This window comes from Adelges cooleyi, unplaced genomic scaffold (genome assembly GCF_023614345.1).
Source record: "Adelges cooleyi isolate 19-005CV unplaced genomic scaffold, UGA_ACOO_1.1 ACOO_flye_CR_arks_rails_tigmint_CR_PRNA_23, whole genome shotgun sequence".
Lineage (NCBI taxonomy): Eukaryota > Metazoa > Arthropoda > Insecta > Hemiptera > Adelgidae > Adelges > Adelges cooleyi.
This window is the reverse complement of record NW_026095893.1, coordinates 17,391,322-17,416,072: the sequence shown is the minus strand read 5'-3', so window position 1 is coordinate 17,416,072 and position 24,751 is coordinate 17,391,322. Positions and strand designations below refer to the sequence as shown.

General features: G+C 33.4%; 1 protein-coding gene across 2 annotated transcripts in view; it reads left to right on the top strand.

Annotated features, from left to right (window-relative positions):
* Positions 1–24,751, top strand: part of LOC126835577 (histone acetyltransferase KAT7) — a 59,612-nt gene that overhangs the window by 21,532 nt on the left and 13,329 nt on the right. For both annotated transcript variants that reach the window (XR_007685224.1, XM_050568249.1), the window contains exons 7-8: positions 3,301–3,394; positions 20,467–20,613. Coding sequence is in view for 1 of the 2 variants with exons in the window: in XM_050568249.1 (XP_050424206.1) it covers positions 3,301–3,394; positions 20,467–20,613 (241 nt within the window). In the remaining variant the exon portion in view is untranslated. The remainder of the gene's footprint in view (positions 1–3,300; positions 3,395–20,466; positions 20,614–24,751) is intronic.

Sequence of the window (24,751 nt, the reverse complement as noted above, 5' to 3'; positions counted from 1 at the left end):
GATTGCCAAACGCGCATGTTAATAAAACATATGTTCTATATCGGCGCCCACCATTTATAATTTATACTTGTGTATGTTATATTATATAACGTACACACCGGACGGGACGATTATTATTATTATTGCTGTCCGGCGATATTTTTATTGTAATCATTTACTTGTTCAGATGATAATAATAAGAACACAATATCGTTTGTCGGGCCTGTGGAGTCACATCCAAACAGTATATAATACCGATGCCGGTTCCTCGGCGTATAGCCAGAATCTCGATAATGTGTTTCATGTTGGTCTAGTACATATCTGCTGGTCTGTGACGTCACCCGACGGACACGTTACGGTAGAAAAAATCCATTAGCCAGGTACATTGTCCTGGCCATGAAACTCTTTGTACGCGTTGGCTCGACACAACAGTGTCCAAAGCCCGCAGTGTTTGATTCACCTGTGCATAATAACAATAATAATAAATAATATTATTATTGTTATTACTGTTACTATCGCTGTTATTCGGTGTAGAAAAAAAAATCCAATGTACCTATGCATTACTGCCGACGGTCAGGTTAGGTCACGGTGACTAAATTTTAATAATGAAAATATAATAATATTTCATTTTTCGCTAAAAATGCAAAGAAAAACAATTGCTAACATTTTACTACAGATTTGTAGTGAAGTTGCAAGCCTGATAAGGACACACTAGATCTGTCTTGTGTCTTAAACTCTAATTTTTAGACTATAAGTCCTGAAACTTTGTATTTCTTGATTTTTCCACGATTTATTTTTCAAAACAATTACTGCATATACTTGATATATTTTATTACACTCGACCTGTTATAAGTTAGGCCAAATTGGTATTTTTGACTAACTGTTTTTGTTTTTGGCGCCAAGGTCTACCACTATTTCAATGTGTAGTGTATAAATAATTAATCAAAACAAACGGATGCATCAATTATTTTTTTTTTTTATGGAATAAGCTTAGTGTGCAAGGTTTAACACCGGTCAGGTATTACGATACACTAGAGTTAATTAGCCGAAATAATCTTTAAAACCAAAGCCGATTGTTGATAGTCATCGTTATGCATATAATTTTGAACCATAAAACAAAATTTATTACATTTTCATAATTTATAGTTGCCACAAAGAACTGTCAAAAACAAGCGGTATTAACTATGATTTACAACCAAAAAACAATTATTAGATAAACGAAACAAATAACCCGAATAATTAAAACGAGTAACTTGATTTTTGAACTTGATATGTCTAGATTGGCCAGTTTGCTCAGAATTAAGCTAAGAATAATAATTGTTTGCTTTTATTATCTGACTAGTTATTATAGCTGTTTTTTTTTATATTTAAAAATTAAAAAAAAAAGATTTAGATGCAAATTATCTTATCAGCTGATACGCACTATTTGTTATCACTTTCTTGTCATATCTATTATCAGCTGATTTCTCCTTATCATTCGACATTCTTATCACAGGACTGGTAGCGTCTCTCGCTAATATAGTATTTTTTTTCTGCAACTGAAAATCACTTTTTCACAGTAGTGGTTTCTTTTCTCACTTTATTTAGCTAAATTATTTTTTGTTAAAATTACCCGCTTTTAGTATATTAACAGTTTGAAAACAAATATTGAGTATGTTAAATAAATATTAATAATAAAAAAATTATGGTAAAAATAATCATTTGACGAACCGCTAATACGCTCTGGTAGATGTATTAAATTTTTTATTTGTTTTAGCAAGATTTTTTTTTTTGATAAATATTAAAATTTAAGAAATACTGTTTTATTTTAACAAATTAGTATTTTTTATTGTAATTTTTTGCATTGTTACTATTCAATAAATGCCGTACGTGCCTTATGAAATTATTTTAAATTTTTAATTGACAACACCAAAACGTAAAGATAGTAATAAACTAGGTTATTGCATACACCTACTTTATTACATTATTAATTCACAAGATAGCAGCGTAAGGGGATAACATTGTTTATTGATTAATATCTTTATAAAATAAATACATCAAATTTCGAACCTAAACTAAAACACAAGAACCGTTGAAACGGTCAAAGTTCTCCTAGACCAATAATATGCAATAAATTCGCCTGCGTTTAACAACAGTAATGCATTTGAGCACATATATTGTTTTAAGTACAACATAAATCCGTCGTCGGTACTTCCGAACTTGGAAATTTATCTTTTAGGTTTTTCAAAACGATACCGAGCCTCACTCTTATGGCCAAACTGGGTGGATGTTATATTATAGCGACTGGGTAGTGGCTTTAATGCTGAAGTATATATTTTAAATATTCAAAAGACGGTACCCCTTAGCAATTTTTTTTTTATTTTATTGACTGGTCGCCCTACAAATAATGCAACGACTCACAGACTCAGTAGGTACCCGGTTGTATTATTTAATATGTTATTTGACGGCGGTGACGAAATAACGGTGACTACCATAGCAGTATATTATGTTTATAATACCATGGCTAGTATAAAAGCCATTCTTTTATTTTCTTACCGCAAGTATACATGCGTGCAAAATAAATAAGATGCTTTTGCCATACTCTCCGGAGCAGTTTTGCTGATGGAATGCGACGGTCGCTGAAATGCTACCACTATATTATAGTCTGGTCGTTAAAGTTAAACAAAAATGCATTACAATAATTAATGTAGTTTCTCGATACTTTTTGTTGTATTCTTCGATTCGGTCTTCTAATGTATGCACGACGGTTCGAAAGATTTACAGAAAAATATATAGTCTCTTTGGCTCCATTTGAAGGAAATAGATAGTAGTTTAAGTTCGTTCTGCAAGTGCTGGGAGAATACTTAGCATAGCTATTAGTTAATAACATTAAAAGGGTTTGTCCTTGTGGATCCGGTTAGGTTGTTGGAACCGAAATTTATATGTTCACTTTGGAATTAAATTATCATTCATTCAATTAATTTTTAACATAAGGAAATAATACACTTTTTTTTTTTGTAATAAGCTAGTATTCCAGTTATCTTAGATATGGATAGTGATGTGTTGTGGGTGACTATTAGAGTTATTAAGACTAGTGTGATCTTATTAATAGTTAGAAATAGTGAGGAGATGTAGTGTAAACGGGCGGATGTAGTTACTCTACTGATTATTATAGTAGAAAATTATAAATACAGTTTAAAGAAGCTATACATTGCATTGAGCTTCCTACCAAAATAAATTATTTATGCAACCATCGGATAGATTAGTAACAGCTTGTTGGTACTATTTTAGTTGTACTATTCCATCGCAATGAAAATGATTAACTTTTTTCTAATTTTACAGGAGAAAAATTCATTTTTGAACTTCAACGTGAGCTGTATCCTAACGCTGCCACCGTACCAGAGACAGGGGTACGGTCGACTGCTCATCGATTTCAGTAAGTGGCTTTTCCCTTAATACTTAAACTTTTATTTTTATCGCCAAGAAAACAAAAGATTTAGTGCGCACTTAAAAATTGCATTTGACCTACCCAAGTGTGTTTTTTGCGGTAGTCTTGACTTAACATAACTCGTGGTAATTTATATGGCTTGACTCGGTCAAGACGATTTGCAATGGCAACAAAATTCAACGGTGTAAATGTTTTTTTTACACCAAAATTACTTGAAATGGTTTTGTCAATAAACCGCAAGTTCTATTACAGATTATTTTTTTTTTATTTATTTATTAAATATACAAAATGACAAAATAATATCTGTGCAAACAGAGTTAGACATTATTTAAATTAGTAAATCATTCTTACTTTAAATAGTAAAATAAAACTATGTACGCTGCCGTTTCGGTTTTATAATTTTTTGTTCTGGAATTCAGAAAAAAAAAAGATAAAATGTTGAATACTGTCTAATGTTATAAAATAACACTAAAATCTTCAAGCCTTCAAAAGAAAAACTGAGGATTCAAAAGTTTACCCAATCTAACTCGGGCTCATCAGCTTTGAAACTTAAACGGGAGACTTATATTTATTTCATTAACTTTTCATAATTAAAATAATTTAAACTCAACAAACTTAATGTTATTTTTTGAGTAATTTTTCGAATAAAAAAAATATTGGGATTTTATTTTTGTCTTATGAAAACCGCCATCGAATAATGTTATTTTAAATGGAAAATATTCGAAAAAAGAATATAATAAAAAATGAAAATAATCAATTAAATTTTGCCCAATTCTGTCTGCCGTGTACGCTTTTTCCATTTATATAAAAAAAAACAATTTTCCAAGTTCGTCTCTTTCTCTATATTTTTGTCTCCAAGTAAGTCGCCTCGCATACTTTTTGACCCAATCTTTGTCCGTATTCTGTATTGTGTAATTAGTGTTTCTTTACCGTGTTTTGGACCTCCTCGCAATATAATCACATTAAACACTATACCGTCGTCTTCCTAAGGTGTTTAGACTGTTTGTTTAGTTCATAGGTAGGTGCGCTATTTGAGTATGTGCATGTATAAACACTAACGGAGCATTCAAAATATATGGACCGAGTTAAGTCAAGTCGTCCAGAACGGATTACACCACTTCCTTGTATTTCCTTCGGGCCCGCCTCGGGTATTGTGTGCGGGTTGTATTATTATGTGTACACAAGTTCTCTAGTCTTGTGTTTATACACCTTGGGCGGGGCCTTTTGACCTTTGGGCACGGAAATCGCCGGCTTAACCCTCCTAATAGTACCTGTACAACAATACCCGAGTTCTTAAGTCCAACCGAATAAGTCAGACGGAATGGTTCGTTTCGGCCTAGCTTGTGTGTGTGTAAACGGCCGATGATAATCCTTTGTTTTATGTAACGGTCCACCCGAAGGAGAACACACGGCCAAGACGTTGAGCTTTAAAAAGGGTTTTTGTCCGGCAGCAAAAGTTGAAATGTCAAAACTGAAACGGTTTTTCTGAAACACTTTTTTCGGCGCCGCACTATCGCGCTTTGCTTCCTTCAAATAAATTCACCGACTTGGGAATAATTTTTTTTTTTTGTTCAGGGCGTACTTTGTGTTATTATAACTTTGTATTCTTGCGAAATTTGCTGCCGGGAAACACCACCCCCTCCCCCCCCCAAATAATATGTATATGTATGTCTATCACGACACCAATAAAGCCTTTGTAAACTTTGAGTTTACTTAAAATAACAATAAGCGCTCTTTCGGCGGTTTTGATGTGACCACAAAACAGTTATTTTTTATTGATATAGCCGGTTGGCTGTGGTGAGTCGAAAGGCTCAATGTTTTATCTGTGTTGTTGTGTTTCCAATGCTGGACTTGATGAAAAAAAAAATAAATAATCGGATAAACTTTCAAAATTTGTCCAATAAGCTATTTAGAAAAAATAAGTGATTTCCCAGTCAGAAATTATTTTGACTGGCCGCGGAAATATCGCTTTGCATCACAAAACTTGATTTTGAAAAATTCCAATTATATTATTGAAGACCGTTAGTTAATTTCGATGGTTTCAATTTTTTTTTGTTCTGTGCACAAACTACAACTATTTGTTCCCCCTCCCCTTTAAAAAAAACCCGTTTAAAATTCAAGTTTGTACTATTTTGGAAAATCAGGTTTTTAAGGTACGACTAGAAATAAAATACCGTATAAATTCTGTAATGTAAAATATGTACTCGACAACACTTTGTAAAATGTTTGAACGAAGTAACGTCGTCAAAGGTTGGGTTTTTTTCTAAATACGAAGAAAAAAACGAAGTCTGGTCATTTTGTCAAAGGTTCCTTTTTTTTTTATACAAATTTGGAGAAAACTGATAATTTTTATTTTCACTCAAACGACAGTTATGTTTTGGGTAACAATTTTCCAAGATGTTTACCGTTATCGTATACTTGGCTTACTCGCTCATTCGAAATCTTAATGTAGAATTTTTAAATTTATTCGAAAATTGTTAATTTTCAGCTTTCGATTCCTAATATATTGCTATATGTATTTTTAAGTTTATTTATTGCTTGCTGGATCAACAATTAGATTGGTCTCCTCTTATAGGTTTTTGGGAAATTGCATTCGAGAGCTAATCAAAAATCGGTTCGAAATAAGTCGTGAAAAATTTCCGTACTAAACGGATAGTTTTTCACATATTCATTTATTTGGAAAAAAAGACATTTTTAAGTATACATTTTCTTGTGATAATGATAATTGTAGCCAATTGAATTTGTAATTCTGCAAATTTAATGAAGTAATTTCCTTGTGATTATCTTTTTAATTAATAAAAAAACACCCAAGTCGGGCAGCTCCTGGACCGTGCAAAGGTGTTAATTGGGCGGGTCTTGTCCCGCGGTAGACGAATGGTACAGGACATCAAATAACTGTAAAGTAATATACGCGCGGGACGGATGAAATATTTTATGTATTGTTCCTGCCGCCGTCGTCTCGTTTCGCGTGTCGGCGGTCGTTACCCTCGACGCGTGCAAGTGACCGGGGGTGGGGGAAGGGTTGCGAGGTGTGTGTGTGTGTGCAATGTGCAGTCTGCAACGGTACGGCGGGGGCGTTCGGTTTTGATCCCGTCGGCCGCCGAGGCCCCCAACAAGCCTACCCGGAATACCCCTGGTCGGCAACGGTAGCGGCGGCGGCGGCTCGAATGCACTCGACAGTAAAAACCGTGGTGTGCATAAGAGCGGCGAGACGCGCGGGGGCGGGGGAGGGCCGGGAGTAGGTGTCCGTTTGATAACATTCTCTCTACCCTCTCGGCCCGTCTGTGCGTCTGCTGCCACCTCGTCGTCCCCGCTGTGCCGGTCGGCAACTCTATAGCAGCTACCCCGGAAGTCCCCGGTGATGAACGCAATGCACCAAAGCAGAGGCGGCCGTCATCATCATCATCCTCGCCGGGTCGATACGGCTAGACGGATCGCGTACCGCACAAGCCCCCACCCCTTAGGCCGGCTCGACTGCACTTATCCCCCTCCCCGCCGCCGCACCCGCCGCTAACGCTCCTATGACATAAAACATATATGCACCGGCCTATATGGAGGAGGATGGTGGGGGGGGGGGGGGTTGCGACAACCCAGACATCCTATACGGCCGGGCCGGGCCGCCCCGACCCGCGCCAGTCTAGCCGGACACCCTGTGCGCCGTTATATTATTATTATTATTATTGCCCGCCGTGAGCTGTACAAGAGCAGCGAGTAGGGTTACACGGTAGCGGCGGTTTTCGGTCCGCCGGCCGGCCTATACGCGAGGAGAGGGTATGAAGGAGAGAAAGGGGTGGAAAAAGGAAAAAAAAATAATAAAGTGATCGCGAATCGCATGGGAAATGCACCTCCGTTAACTCATTTACAGCGGCGACCGCCGCCGCCCTTTTGACACGACGGCTTTATACGACCTTTGCAGTTTTGCATATGTGCATATTATGCGGCGTCGACTCGTTGGTCTCCGTCGAGTTTAATGTAACTCGTCGGCTTTTGTCCGCAGTCGAAGTCGGGTTTCCACACGGTCGTAAAAAAAACGTGATTAAAACCATCGAGCCCACCCTTTCGCGCCCTGTACACCCAAAGGGTATTTTACAGTTTCGTTATTGTTAATGTCCGTCCTCCGAGGCCGACCCGCAGTTTTTTTATGTCCCGTATAATATACAATATGTATATTATAACGTTATCTGCTCAGTCTTTCCGCCGAATAAACGACCATGCAAACATAGGGTTAGTTATATTTGCAAAGGAAAAGGTCAGCGTGAGTCACAATGGATCTGCACAATTTTTACACCTTAATAAAATGTACTTATCATATGTCAAATCTTCGTGACCACCCTCCATATCAATGGCAAATAGTTTTTGTTGAACTTCCATGTCTAATGTGGTAACTGGCTTTCGACATTTATACACAATGTGTTTGAGGCTATTTTAGATGTCTATTGCTATACATAATATTTATCTCAATTTCCCAATTATATGATCTGACATGCTTCCATAATATGTAAGCTTTTCAATATGAAAATCTATTACTGTGTGCTAAATCGAACACATAATACAATTTCATAGGGTGAATTTAATTTTCTACTTGGATTCAACGTTAACCGTTGCAATTTGTTTTGGTATAAATTGAAGAATACATCAGAAGGGTAGTGAGGGTAAAGTATCTGTTTAGTCACAATAGTTCCAAACAGATTTACTCTCAAGTTACTATTGTGGCCACTGTGGTTGTTGTTATAGTAAATATGAAGTGTTATCACCAACGACCGACGCAAACTCGTTTCTATAATATTGTGTTCAAATCATTTCGGAAATGCCACCTTGGTGTAATGGCGAGTAATCTAAACTTTGACTTATACTTCTAATATAGTTTGCTCGCAATTCCCAGCTATTTCCGACTAACGACAACGCTTAAGTAAATGGCTAAGTCTTCATTTTCGTCAACAGTTTCAAGAAGTCGTGTTGTTTCTTTTTGCAAAACTTTTAAGCTCGTCGCGTTTAAGTCTAAACAGTTCATACGATAGGACGTTTATTGGGTCTCTAAACAACATCATCGCCTTGAGAAGTTTTTCCTGCATTGGAATCTTTAGACATTAGGATTGCCAGGAGCTCCAAAAATGTACTTTACAAGCTAATATAAAAGACATGTATGAGGAATGTTCCTTGTATAAAATGTAAAAGGAAGAAAAGGTATTTTATGTTAAAACTAAAATATTAAATAAGTGAGATCTCAAAAGATATTTTCGTTAAAACGTCTTTAATGCATTAGCGTTTCATAAATATTGTAAAATGCTCATCTATTATGCGTTGTACTCGCGGTAGAACTTTAAGTAATATTATTTGTTAGTTATAATTTATTTGGAGTCACTTGAAACAATATTGTATTGTTCTAATTGAAATTGATATCGCTTCTCAAACTGCTGCTGTTTTAAATTATATTTAATAATTATTACGATTTATGCAAACAATAATACATACCCGTGAAAAAGTTTAAACGGGGTAACTTATTGTTTCAAGTTTTTACAATACTCATAAAATACATTCGACTTATCTCGATTTTATATAAACATAACTTCTTTTTAATATAGTTTTTTTAAGCGGTAATTTTTTTTAACCCAAACCTCACCTCGCAAAAGCTTGTACGATACATAGATTTTTTATTCTGTTATCTTTTTACCCAAATCGAATTACACCTGTGAAAATGATATTTATTCTTGTTTTGGCGAAATTTCATATTATCAACAGTTGTTTAAGTGCGTGCGATATTGAATTACAAGATGTAATATGTTCTGAACAACTCCCCACCCTAAAAAAAAAAAAATGTACTTATTTTTTTTAAAAACATTCAATAAGTAAAAAACGCATTATATAGTGTTACGACGAACGAAATTGGCCATTATTCGATTGAAAAAATAATCGATTATTCCACTAAACCCCATACGATTTTATTAGAATGATAATACTACTGGATTTATATAAGTTGTGAATTTAATGTTGTAAAATTTTAGTTGTGTAAAGGAAAACAGTTTTAGCTTCGATGCAAAGCGAGAAGGTATTGGTTTTACTCTGATGTGTGTTTTTTTTTTATCTGTATACATTGTAACTTCTTTAATACTGGACCAATTCTTTCGAATAGCAACTCTATAAATCGCAATTTTCATCTAGTTGGTACTTTGGGGGGGGGGGGGGGGGTAAAAGTTGAAAAAGTTTAATTCTTCACAGACGAAAGTTGAAAAAACAAAAAAAAAACCGTACGAGTTTTTAAGTTAGAACTTTTACTGGCTATAATTTCGAGAAAAAGAGTCAGATCGAGTTGAAATGTATAAGAAATAATTATTTGGTATGCCCGCACACGTCAGTTGTGTCAAACTTAAACTATACCCATTTCCCACCCCCCTAGGGGGGTACAATTTTTTTTGTTTTTCCGGGTTTTTAGCGGTAATTTTAAAAATTTTGGGTTGAAAATTTGGCAGTAGTTGGAACTCTATGTACCCATAACATATTAAACGGGAAAAAAATTCGGCACTACAGTTTTTTTTTAATTGCCGGAAAACTGTGTTTTCGCAGATTTCGTATATTTTAACAAAAACACCTAAAATCTTTAAAAAAAATTGATCAAATCATTAAAACAATTTTATGTATATCTATGCAGAATGATACTATTAGGTTTTGTGCTCAAGTACCACTTTTTACTTAAAGTTAACACAAATTCAATTTTTTTTTTTTTTTTTTTTAACTAAAAACCCTGTGTACCAGATGTGAGAAACGAACAGACACTAAAAACTATCAGTTGGTAACGTCTATCGGTGTTAGATTAGGTTAGGGCCCAATATTCGGTATCATAATATTGTGTTTATTACATGATATCACAGGCGACAAAAATCGTGTAACTGATTATAGTAGACACTCGATTTATTGGGAAAAAAACCTATCCGTGTACTTATTAAGACACTTAATGATTCTGATACGACAAAACCACTGTCGTTATCTCGTTATTTTATAGCCTGCGTTATATAACCTTACCGAAGGTCAACTGTGAGTATATAAGGTCCAACTTCCTGCAAATAATCAAGAGGACTGTTGTTTTTTGGATTCAGATTAAGTGTTGGTTTTTATGCAGTATACCGCCTCAACATGTATTTTTTATTACACAATTTTTTTAAAAGAAAACTAATGTTTTGTATATTGTTATACTGTTATTCATTTAAAGAGAGTCACGCTTGATTGTTTGAATTGTCTAATATTAGATAATCTGCTTCGTGCTAATTTTAATTTTTTAGTTTATCAACTTGTAGCTCTAATTTTGTATAAAATATTTCATTATTTTATTACTATGTACTATTACTATTAAGATAAGTTTTAATAATAATTAAGTCATAAATGATAATATTTTATTTTATGGCTAGATCAAATCTCGTGAACATTTAACATCATGATACTGCTCCTATGCTATTATTAAAAAAACACAATTTTTAAAATCTCCATAAAAGGTTATTGTTAAATAACAGGCAACAGCCGACCGCTAGTGGCTATACACGTTAGTAATATTTAACTAATAAGTAATATATGTAGGTAAAATTTATTGTTTTCTCTATCACAGTACCAGTATACGATTTATTTTAATTTAAATGTAAGAAAATCGATTTTTCTTTAGAAAATAACAAGAAATTAATATACAGGATGAGGCAGTAAAACGGCGATTTTCTAATGTATTTAAATGGTAAAACTCGTTTCACTATCCCACCCTTTACATTTTAAGTATCTATAAAAAGGTTTTTTTAGTTGCATTTTATTTTGTACATTGTCAATCTAGTAAAATAGAAGTATAATATAGCTTTGAAATAATATAATCTATGAAGTATAAATAGTTTGTGTGAGATTGCTTTAATGGAAGTATATAATACATAAATATTAATTTTATTGAGAATAAGCGATTATAATTAAAAACTATGGAGTACAAACGATTGGAACATGAATCGTCGACCATTCCAACAAAATATAACAAGACATTGTATATGTGTTATTTGGTCCAATAAGTTTTTGCAAAAAAAAAAAAACCAGTACAGTGGGGTCGGTGCATAGTGGGGACGGAACATAGTTGGGTCGGGGCATATTGAGGATGGGGAGGTCACAGGTTTACAGGAATTTTTAAATCTGAAAGTGATAAAATCACTTTCGAAAAAACGCTTCGATGCAAATCGGTAGTTAGTATTTTCAAGCCAGTACAGTCCAAACCAAGCACAGTATAAAGCAGCAAAGTTAGAAAGTTTTAAATGAAGGTTCTGTATTTACAAATGAGCATCAAAGCGTTTATTTGAAAGCGATTTTATTCAATTTTATCACTTTTATTTATAATAATTCTTGTAGACCTGTGACCTCTCCGTTTCCTCATTGCTTTGATTACATTATGCCAATACTTTACTGTACTAGTCCTCTCGGATAAAATCACTTTCAAATTAACGCTTTGATGCTCATTTGTAAATACAGAACCTTCATTTAAAACTTTCTAGCTTTGCTGGTTTATACTGTGCTTGGTTTGTACTGTACTGGCTTGAAAATACTAACTACCGATTTGCATCGTAGCGTTTTTTCGAAAGTGATTTTATCACTTTCAGATTTAAAAATTCCTGTAAACCTGTGACCTCCCCATCCCCAATATGCCCCGACCCAACTATGTTCCGTCCCCACTATGCACCGACCCCACTGTACTGGTTTTTTTTATTTTAACATATTACACGCTGACACTTGGTTAATTTTTACTGTGGGTTTTTTGCGCTTCTGTCTGGGTTTTTTGATGTCTTGGGTCAGGAGTACATAATCGAAGCCAAACACCAGACCTAAGGCTGGCCAAACAAGTTTAGGATCTTGGTCGAGGTAATATGGTAATTATTTGTAAAAACACAGCTAAACTAACCTAACCTAACCTAGAGAGTAGAACCGGTGAAACTGCAATTTCCACTAGGGTCATGCTGTCTGTTTTTTGACACAAATTTGAATCAAATTTATAATACTTAATAATATTATTCATAAATTCGCCTGAGCACATACTCGAATTTAATTATATATCTCATTATAGTTTATACCGATAATTAATTTTCAACAAAAAAAAAAAATCAAACATTTTGTTTTTTGTGTACACATTTTTTAAATTTACTTTACGCAAAACTAAACCGTATCAATTGGGATAGTTCGTATTATTAACATTTTTTTTTTTAATTTATTAAACAACTTGTCCGGAATGTTCGAACAGGTTTTTTTTGGTATTGATTGATCTAACGCGAAATTATATATTTTTTATTTCAATCAATAAGGTATAATTTTTTTTTTTTTTTTAATTAAATGTTGCCCAACTCTGATGTTGATCTCTGATGGCTTCTATTCTTGCTTAAGAACATTAGAAATTGTTTTTTTTTTTTTGACAAAAGAAACCAACAACTGATCCGGAATTTACCTTTAGACCTTCTAATGAAATTCCAAAAGTCCTCATCGATCAGTCTTAAAAATAAAGTTTAAGATTACTCAAAAGGGTTAAGAAGAGACAAAACCCCGTTTGTTTTTGTTGTCAGCTTGATATCAATATGAAGTTGTTGGGGATTTTTTAATCCTTTGTTAATTGTGTAGTTATTGATTTTTATAAATGACCAAAGTATGAAAAAACAAATTTGCTTTACTTGTTTTTCATGTTTTAGTAAATTGTTACTTCTATTTCAGTCACTGATTATTATTTACACTTCGAATTAAACCCTGGCAAACTAGAGCTATTTAATAAAAGTTCTTTCTTATGGTTTGATATTAGTTTTGAACGCTTACTGTTTGCATATAATGTATATTTGGCTATTCAATTAAAATGACCTTCGTGCTCGCGAAACACGTGTGACAATGCTGTCTCAAGTATCGCAAAACAAAAAAATATATTAAGGTGTTGACTAATTGTTACAGCTGTATACTTAACACATTACATATTATATATGATAAAGAAATCAATGACCTCAGACCCGTCTGGTAAAATTAGTATACGTCATCACAAAAATGTTCTTTTAATCTTAAGACAATTTGGTGAAATAATAAAATATGGACTATGAATATACATTATATGTGAAACGCAATTTTTTTTTAATGAGAGTTAAAAAAGGTGTTTAGAGTTATTTTAAATACTGGCAAATCTATTTAAATCTCTAAAGTGGATAGATCTCTGAAAAATACTAAAATTAGTAAATAATTTCAATAACTTTATTATATTGTAAAATATTAAACAAAAAAATTTTCAAAAAAAAAATAACTACAAAATTATAATTATTTTAAGAAAAATTGAGTATCTTACGTTAAACCAATAACTTAATTATTTAATAATTAGAAAACTATTTTTAAAAATTAATATCTTTCTACTTTTAATATATAAGACTTCAGAAAGTATGTTTTTTTGGGTCGCTGATTTAGTATCAGTCTTCAATTTTAGCGTTAACTTGAGAGGTGGGGTAGGAAGAGGGTTTAATTTATATCCTTAAAAATAGACTTTTTTTTTAATTTTGTTTAAATTCAGTACTTATATAATAGACCGTATACTAAATTTCATTAAACCCAATAATATCCATCAAAATCAAAATTTAATAGTTGTTGAGTTTTTCCATATTAAAAAAAATAATTATGTCTACAGATTTTTTTTTATACATTTTTTTTTATAATTTTTATTTTATTCGAATAAATTAGCAGTGATTTTTTTTCCTTTTATCTATTCGAAGGGGAGTTATTAAATGTAGTCCATACACTACTGGCCACAGTATATGGTGTAATGTGATGGACGCCAGCAATAACATCCCAGGTGCTCTTTTTGAATAGACGTTGTCCTTTAATGACTCAAATGATATGTCGTCACGCGTACTAGCCGCCATCCAAAAACAGTTCCCGTGGGATTTTGTTAGTGTCTATCAGTTTTTTTTAGGACTATACATATTTAATTCTGGCTACAAACCCAAATGGACCTCCTAAGCTTGGGATTTTTGTTTTGATACCTTATTAAATAGTTTGGCAAGATATTGCACATTTTATGTTCATTGCTCCGTTTGAATATCAAAACACCTTCACTTAACATATTTACAGTCTTATTTTTCAAAAAATGAAATTTAGTTCGAATAATTTTCTTATAAGTTTTCCAAAAAAAATGTATCAATTTTAATTTTTGAAATAGAATTTTCCTAAAAAGAGTTTTCTGATTCTTTCCTTAAGGAAATTACTGTTTTTCGGGAAATTCTCAGACTTTTCAAGAAAATTTCCAGCTTTTAAGGTCCAAATATGTTTTGTCGTCTCATGTTAGGTTAGGTGGTAATTCGTAGGCATCTATATCCATTGGCTTGATGATGTTATTAATTAGACTGTTGGGTGTAATTATTTATTATTATTCATTAGAATTTTATTTAAAAGCTGTTTGTTGTAATTTATCGATAAGTTTTAATTTGTTTTGAACATTGAGATGATAAATGAATAAATATATTAATATATAACTTAAGAGAACCTTAAGAAAAACATAATATTGTCTGATTCAAATTTGAACAAATATCTTATTCGGTATTTATGTATACAATTAACTTTAATTTTGTATTTATATAAATTTGAAATTATTTAAGTTGATATTTTAATAATAAAACAGTCCATGAAGAAGCTATCTCCTACTATAAAAGATTCCACATTAAACTACACTCCCACTCTAATCCCCTTATAAAAAACCTCTCAACCTTGTCCATACCTGGAGAACCACCCAGACGTTTAAAACGTAAGTGGTGCCGTGATCTTTTATCTAATAATATCAATTAATATTAATACATAATTAGATCAATGTAAATATAAGTTTAAAAATTAAAAAAAATCATTGTAAGTGTCACTAATGAGTGGTTTCTTCCATCAAAATGTATTCATGTAATTTATCTCTACTTTTATCATATATGCTTATTGTGCTCATTGTACAGATTGTATATTTCTGATGTAAAATAAAAAAAAAATAAGAAAATATTTTAATAATAAGTATATAATTTATTCGTGGGATAACGAATTAAATTGTTGTCTGACTTATGAAAAGCTTTCTACTATTCGTCGAATTAGCTCCTCGACGGTATTCTTCACTTTGGTGGAACAATACTAATTGTTGCAATTACCGTACTGTCAAAAGGACTAGGAGCCAACTTGGAATATTCATTTCAAACGTAGTAATGTCATTACCGTTTGTATTTGATTCCGCTGCCGCTTTTGTACATATTATTATCCATTTCCAAGTGGGTTTGTGTGAGCGGTGTGTGCTTAAGATTTTGCTTGGAAAATTATACTTAACCCGGTCTTTATTTATGATATTAAACAAGGAGCGCCGGCGATAACCAAAGTTAGCAGTGCGTTTGTCTGGCTGGTCGGTAAACTTTCACGTGGCAATTTATGCGCGCAAACTATATAATATAATATATTTGTGTGTGTGTGTGTGCATAATATATTATTATTATAGTATTGTTCTGTATACATTATTGTGTCTGATCAGGGCTCGGGTTCTCCTGCGAACTGAGCTGTGCATAAAGTGATTCTGAAGTTTAATTTCGGTCTCTCTCGTCGGGGTTTAAGAAATAAATTACACGGACCGCCTTTGAGAATTCTCGACGACAAGTGTGTGTGTGTGTGTGTGTGTGCTGTATCCATTGCGCTACACCCAAAGGCTTTTTTTGTTTAAATAGAATAGCTCATTATTGTCTCTGAAAAAGAGGTTAAGTCACACAACAAATATAAACTTTTGTTTAAGAAACGGAAAATAAGTTTTGGAAGAACACGATAGTAGTTAATAACTTTAATCTTATCGAGTTGAATTTACTCTTTCTGTTTTCAAAGGAAAGGGTCAAGTCATTTTAATAATAATAATATTTTAATACATTAAATACTTTTTAATATTTTTAATAATGTCACGGTATTATAAACAATTTGGAAATGTAACAAAATAAAAACTTATTTAATATACATAACCCTTTTATCACTAAAATAGTTTTGATCCATTCAAAACTATTTAAGTAGGTATAAAAAATGACAAAACTCTTGTTGCACTATTAAATTGTATATTCAAAAAAATTTAAGTTACAAAATACACTAACACGAGAAAAATCCTTAACAAACACTCATTTATTATTCATCGAATAACACTTTGGTGAAACTATAAAGCACAAACGATAGAGTTTTTTCTATGAATTTTTCGGTGTACATAACTCATTTTTCATAAAATATTAACTTAACGCCTTTTTCACGGGCTCCTACAAAGTGCTCGACAAAAACCTAACAAATTCACCTTAGTCGTCTAATTAATGTTTCAAAATGTATGTGATCAGTCTCTGTACATTCAATTATGCATTCCCTCTGTTGTACTAAGCTTGAGATACACTCACCTGGGACCTTCATCTCATATAAGTAACCGTTAGCACTTCAACAGTCGTTTACACATTATCAGGCCTTTGCTCCAATCTAATATCGAGTCTCTCAACTCGTCTACTACTATACAAAGCTTTCTTCAAACTATATTGATTTACGGTAGTATTTATTGCCCTCAGTTTTCCAGCAGTGTTTTAAAAAGTTATGTATAGTGTTTATTAATATTATGGCACCATTGTTAATAACGATTGACTATATTTTCCAATAATGCTATTTTGTAGTATAATAATATAGTATGCGTTTTCTGTAGGTGGAAAAAAAAGAGGGTAAAACTCGGTCTCCCTCATTAAATGTCACGCCGTGACAGGTGCGCCGTCGTTTTATAAATGTTGATTTGATAACATTTTTTTTTTTTTTATAATATCAGTCTGGCTTTGTGTCGCTTGTTGAAAGTGCGCCAACGATAATTAATTACCTAAAAAACATTAGGCCGCGATCAATGCTGTATTAATTTTCCCCGTACAACTTTTATGTGGTGAGGTCGAATATTTTTAAACGCGTTATTTACTCTTTTGGTTTTGAAGAACAAAAAATAAAGTCTCAAAATTTAATCAATACTCAGTTGATTTTAACTCACAAATAACGTTTTTAATTGTAGTTTGTAGCTCTCTGTAGGTAATACATAATCTGTTGGATTGTTATTTATAAACATAATAAAATAATATTATTTCAGTTCAAGAGAGAAAAATAGATCTTGGATAAAAAAAAAAAAGCCGGCAATATTAGTGGTAAGGAATGGCAAACTTTGAATGTAAATTATCGGTAATTAAAGGAAATTTATGTTAAATAGTTTACAAAATACAAATTTAGGTATACACGTTTTAAATTCATAGAATTCTAAGACATATAATCTGGGTCATAGTTAGACAATCATCTTGTCAGATGTGTGTAAAGAATTAAAGCTAAAAACATTTGTGGTTAAACATCCTAATTTCTACATGTTTTTTTATAGCTACAAAGATCAACTCTATAAAAGATAGTACTTTTCTAAAAATATCGAACCAGGACCATTTGTTTAGGCAAACAATATATTTAAAAAAAATATTCAAATTTAAATAAGTATATAAGGATAGCCATTAGGTTCAAGAAGTTCTGTGTAATCTGTTCTTGGCTGATTTTTTTTCTTGTGTCACGAATGTATAAAATTATATTCAATAACACCTCTTAAGGCTTAGTCTCAAGTGTAGTAGTAAAAAAGTTGTGTTTTTAACAAATCGTCGAGTGATGGCGATTTTGCTAATGTTTTCCTGTGCTCTACAAAATTAAAAAAAAAACCAGATATTTTCGTCCACCATATATAATGTTTTTAAATTTTGGGTTTATACGACATATGTATGAGTTCACACTGCAAACAATACGAGTACTGCCGGTAATCCTAGTTCGGATTAATATGACAGTCTGCTGTTGCACCGGTGTTACTGTAGAAACTGCACGTTTTGCGGATAAACGCACATTTTAAAATGTATACAACTAATATACAGGAAATTCAGAATTTTTTATCCGTGTGACATATTTTCCCTAGAAATATATGGCTGTGGAAAATAAAAATGTTTAATACAATTCTTAAATCATTTTTATATTAAAATTAATTATACACTGCTAAATTCCCATGGTGTCGAAGTTGAAATTTGAAAACCTGAAAATTGTTTAGGGAGATTTTTTTTTAATTTTAGCAGATAGTTGACATTTTCAGTTCTTTACGAAATATTCTCTTTTACAATTTTGAAATTATTTAAGTTATTCTATTCTGGCCTGGTGGCACTGCTGAGAGCCTTCCTATTCATACATTATTGTCACTGTATCTTTGTCTTCAGACTTGCTGATTATACATATTTTGTATAGATTGTAAATAAAGAAAATATTTTAATAAAAAAAAAGTCATTTAAGTTGTTATGTTGTTCGATAATTAGACAATGTCAACATTTGATACTTTACTGAAATGTCTGTCGCGTCGACGCTATAATAGTTCATTTTAATGTTTCAATATTAAAAAGCCAATGAAATATTATATAAGTTGTAAATGTCGACAGGGCTTTGACATTTATATGGACATTTTAGAACATTATAAAATTACATTTAAACAAATCGTATGCCGTTTAACTACAATAGTTTCCTTATACATTCACACGATGGGTACTTAAATTAATTGTTAAATCAAAATCATAATTATCAGATTGTCTTGAGAGTACTTTGCCTATTTTATGTCTGCATCTTTCTATTAGTCCTATTTTTCCAATTTGTTTTAGTACGTTTTGGCAAAGACATATTTTTTATTGCGTTTAAAAATGAGTATTTTATATGGGTTTCAACAAGCTCTGCTGTCCGAAATGATTTACCGCTTTAGACCGAACAAGTGGCAAAGCGACGCAGACGTGGGCGTAGCTCTTATCGATCGGGTTGTATGCACTTGCACCGAATGCATTGCCATTGGTTATACGAAATTTGTTATGCGCCGGTAAGAGTAAATAATAACTTACATTACCGTTCAACCGCTTGACAGCCTTTTTTTTTTTTTACCAATATTCGTTAACCAATAAAATAAAATTAATTTCCGATTTTTATTTGTTATTTATGAAACTACTTTAAATAAAAAATATCCGGTGTTAATAAATATCATTAAATGTTTTTTTTTATTTATAAAAAAAATACTTCTATCAATATATCAGATATCATTTAAAATACGTTGATAGAAGGAAACGGCTTAAGAAAAAAAAATACAAACGATAAAATGATGACACAGTATACTATTTACTAACATATTAAATAGGATGATTGTAAAAAATGTTTTAAATGTTGTTGATTTTAATTTATCCGAAATATTTTAGTTTTATACTATTTATTATGTAATATATTAATAATTCATAACTATTAGCGTTAAAATAAAAGGGTAAAAACCCAGTAAAAATATGTAGTTATTCGCCTGAAGTTCAGTGGCTGAAAATTTATTTGTTATTTAATATTTTTCATGTATTGTGTTGGCAATAAAACATTTTATTTTGATAAAAACTAACGTTCATAAAATATTCTTGCTAAAAATATATCCTCGTCACCATTTGAAAGCGTTTTATAATTACTATTATTATTATCAAATTGCAGTAGGTATAAGACTTAGAGGTGTGCCGTGTGATCACAAAAATTTTAATGATATCATTAAACCACCTTCGGTAGTCCTACCAAAATTCTTTTTTGTACTCAATTTAAACGTAAATTGTAGAAATTTATCAAAAGTTTAAATATTTTCTAAAACCATAATTAAAGAGTCAGAATGAGAAAATTTATAAAATTAAAATTAAAAAAAAAGACTGAACAATTCGAATTTCATCCATTTTTTTTCTCATTGTTTTTTATGAACAAATTTTCTTTTGTGCAATATTTCTATTTAGACATTTGATATTAATGTGGCGTTATTTTTTACTTGGCATTAATTGCTGTACTGTAGGTACATGCTAATACTGTATGCTTTTTTTTTTTTTGTAAATCAACATTTGAAAATCCCATCCCCTATACGCCAGGCTTTTTCTCAGAATTATTTTCTATTTCTTATACAAATAACTAATAGTAATCACACGGGTAAATCATTCACTTTGAACTCATGCAAATATTTCCTTTTAATTTTGCAGGTTATTTGCTGACTCGAGTCGAAGGCAAAGTCGGCTCGCCGGAAAAACCTTTGTCCGACTTGGGACTGATCTCATACAGAAGTTACTGGAAGGACGTACTGCTGCAGTATCTGTGCGACCTGGGCGGAAAACAACTGTCCATAAAAGGTATGTAGTATGAAAACATACATTTTTTCCTCTTTGACGTACTTAAGTATTTATATGATTTTATTACGCGCGACAATACTAGGATTTCAGGCAACTCTTACATAATAAATAATATTGTTGCACTAGATTACAAACTAAAATATTGTGGCCGGTGTTTACAAAATGTAGAAAATACTATTTAAACATAATATCTTTGTAGTGTTTCCCCAAAGACGATTTAAACTATGTTCGCTTGAAAAACTACCTAATTGGTTTTCCGATTACAAAAATGTTGGCATTTTATATCAATTAATACGCAAATTAACAAATTCGATTTGTTTTAAATTCTTATTCGTTCTGTTATTAATTTTGCCCGACTTTGTCAACAAGTTATTTTTTGCTCACGTTTGCTTTTGGTCGAGTTGTTTAAGACAAAATTACGGTTAATTTGTTCTTTATTAAAAAAAAATTTACAATTTAAAGGCATGCCAAAATTTGCCCGTTTTCCGGATATAAGGAAGGAAATAGTACACTATGTGGATTTATAGATCACTATAATATCTTTTCGGTATAGGATCAAACGATTGATTTTTTTTTATAAATATCAACCCTTAGGATCTGATGTAGTAGTCAACAATTTATGCTTTATATTTGCAAAAAATAGTGAAATTCTAGTCCAAGAAAGAATGCAGCTTTCCGTTGTAGTTTAATACAATTTCTTAAGTTCCAAAGCGGTTTGTGTCTTTTTGATAAATTATGTGTTAAGAATATCACTATTGTCAATACATAAATTCTAAGTCTTCAAATTGAAATATGTTAATCGCCAAACTTGTATTACTGTGTGTACTTTCTGAGTTCAGAAGAATATTTCAAATGTAATTAATTAGGATTTAATAACACTTACTGTACTTACTCACGGACAAATCGCTAGCAAGTGTAGTGACGATGAATGACAATGAAAATGGAGTTTTTAGGAAGACACTCAGCAGTATCGTTGGACTAGGAAATGTTAATTACTTGTTATACTATTGAAATAGGTCCCTAGGTTCCTTCAAGTCTTCTAGGTATCTTATCAGGAAGAGAGGTTGATTTATTAGAGGATTATTATGAGAGCTTGGGTTAGAATTGAAATGTCAATAATAAGATTCAGCTAATTGGTTCGGTGTAGGTATTCTCAGGTCGCCACTGTGTACATTTGTATTGTGGTGATATAACAAGGAACAACGGTTGATTGAAACTCCTGTAGAGCTGTGTTGGACGCTTTTGCTGCGTCCCAAAGTCGGATGTCTAGGACCAGACTAGACGGGTTATGGATTTTAATATAAGACATATAAGTTTATTGCAAAGATGGTTTGAACTTGAGTCGAGAGTTAACCGCTTTACGTTGACGTTTTCGGTGTGAACATCAAGTGAGTCTTTTGTCCGTTGTAAAGGCGGCCAAGAAGGTACTCGACTGCATTTCAACTCTTGTGGAGTTTGTGTTCCAAACCGGTCTCACGCAAATCTCCCCAAACAGCTGCTTGTTGCGAAATCCTGCACCCGAGATTTGGCCAAATAATCACACCAGAGCCAGGACTTAACGCGGATTTTTGCGCGTGCCTTTGCAGTTGTTTTACGACCGTCGGTCTCTCTCTCCCCTATCCCGACGATCGAACCTCCCCTTTGTCGAAGGGCGTAAAAAACCCTCTGCCGCTGTCGACCTGGGTTTTACACGTGCGCCGCCGACCAGACCGACTGTCGTTAAATGCAAACCGTCGTCGTCGGCCGAGAGGTTTTTACGATTGCATGTTGTATGATTGTAATAAACGCGACCCGGTGTAGTAATACGGCCAGTGGAAAATAATTCCCCACCGTTTCCCCCGGGAACTGACGACATAACCTGGGACAACAGCATGACTCGTGCGAGCACGTGGAACCAGCGTCGAAGGGGCAACGAACTCGGCAACGACCAGGAGGGTGGTGCAAACGGGTTGCGCCATTACAAAATGATCGTGTCCCGGGGTTTTGGGCTGCGAAATTTTTATGCGTACTCGGCCCGGCAACTTTTATGTCTTTTATGTCGAATAATAACATCACGCGAGAGGCAATAGTATAATTTATACAGCATCACGTGCGTCGGGTACAATAACAACCGTTGAAACCCGTTTATGCTCTGGAAGCCGCAGACACAAAGGGTCGCTTTGTCTAGACACACAAGCTAACTAAATCCCAGCTATAACACCTTTGATGTTGTTAACGTCGTCTGTGTCGAAAACAGAGCACTCTTAATAATTAGCAATTGAAATGTATCGGTGGGCGTATCAAAACGGGGTTTTGTAAATTATTCCTAAACGATACAGGAATACCCTCGATCGAATGGATGCGATGTAAGTTTTTGAAGCCTCACTTCGTTTTAACCTGTTGGTTTGATTTGTAGAAGATAAGGCTCGCCCAATCTCTGAGCACCCAAGTGTACGCATACCAAAAATAATTCTGTTCAATGTATTTAAAATTGTTCTTAATGACTTTACCCCGCAATTTTTTTCCCTCGCACCCACGGATTATTCCATCCTGCTTATAGGCCGCGATCGACCAATAAATGTACTTATAAATAGAATACATACTGTCATGGATAATCAGAGTGCAAACTGAACTAAGAGAGGCCACTATGACATGATGACCTGAACGAGGGTGGACTCGTGCAATTAGCCTACAGTACAGTCGTGGTAGGAAGAGGTGATTTTGCCGGACAATTATTTTTTTTTTCGGTCGTCAAGTTGAAAAACCTGGCTAAATCTCGCAGCTTCGTTTGATATATGCCCCGGCCAGACACACGGGGCGGAATGGGAGAAGAGGGGAGGTTTATGGGCGAAACCCGTGTGTAATCCAAACCCTCTCGTTGATGGCGTCTAGACGGTGATTATATGCTCCGACCATTGATCAGAGCCCGTTCGTTTAGCCCCGGGGGCCTGTAGGTATTGGCGTTTTCCCGTTATTGTATTAACCCGCAGTGGCTATACATATGGACCCGGCTACAGTCGGTCCATCCACCGCCTACCCGGCACGGCAGCCTGGGCGAAAATAATAATAATGACCAAACGGGGCAGCATTGCATCCGAACACAAATGCTACAAACGGACGGTGACCCGACCAGCATAGCACACGGCACGAGACCTGGCCAGGGTTTACGAGCATCGACCGCCGTGGTGTACACGTACTTACAGTCCCTGGAGATTGGTTTTTGATTTACGGATACGATCCGTGTGCCGGTTGTGAAACCGTCCCCACGACGGTGACGTCATGAGAAAAGAAAATTTACTATTTCGGTGAGCGCACGAGCCCGCAATAAAGTCACAAGAGTGTCATGCCCGTGTCCGTTTACGACCGGGCACGCTTCAGCGTTGTTAAACGTGCAAAACTTTCAAAACGGGTCTATGCCATGAAAGCTATAAAATATAACGCGTCCTACGGCTGCTTGTGTAAGACCCTAATAAGCGAGGAGGGTCCAAGATTTTCAATGATTATCTCTCTCTCTCAAGGCTTACCACCATTACATCGGTGTTCGATGATGGGCAACGGACACTGGTCGATAGTTTAACTTTACACTATCTCATACAAGAGTTACCTGTAGTTTTTATTAATAGTAATCCAACAATTCCAATCTGAAAAATTAAGAAAAATCGAAAATTTGAACGATCAATAATGCTACATGGCCTAATAGAGTCTATGGACCGTCTATGGAGTCTTCTTATCTATATTAACGGTTTATAAGATATGGTTACTGATAATGAGAAAATCTATTTATAATAACTAATGTTAATAATGATAAGGAGTAGTATCAGTCGATTTTAATTGGTAGCTAATTGTTTTCATCCGACTATTACAGTTCATAAATTGAATTAGAAAATATATTCTTTGTTTAAATTGTGTCGCTCGAAAAGTTTTTATTAATAATTCAAGTTATTATTTTGAAATCATAATTGTCTTAACTTATAATTAGTTAAAACTAAAAAATTATTATGAAATTTAAAAAAAAAGTCTTCGAATGACCGTATAAATCCTGATTTGTTCAAAAATGTCAACATCATATTTATTTTGTCCAAAACAAGCCTTGTTCTTGCACAAAAAATTAACATGCGAGTATTGTGTTTTTTCTATTTGTTTATTTTTAAGCACAGTC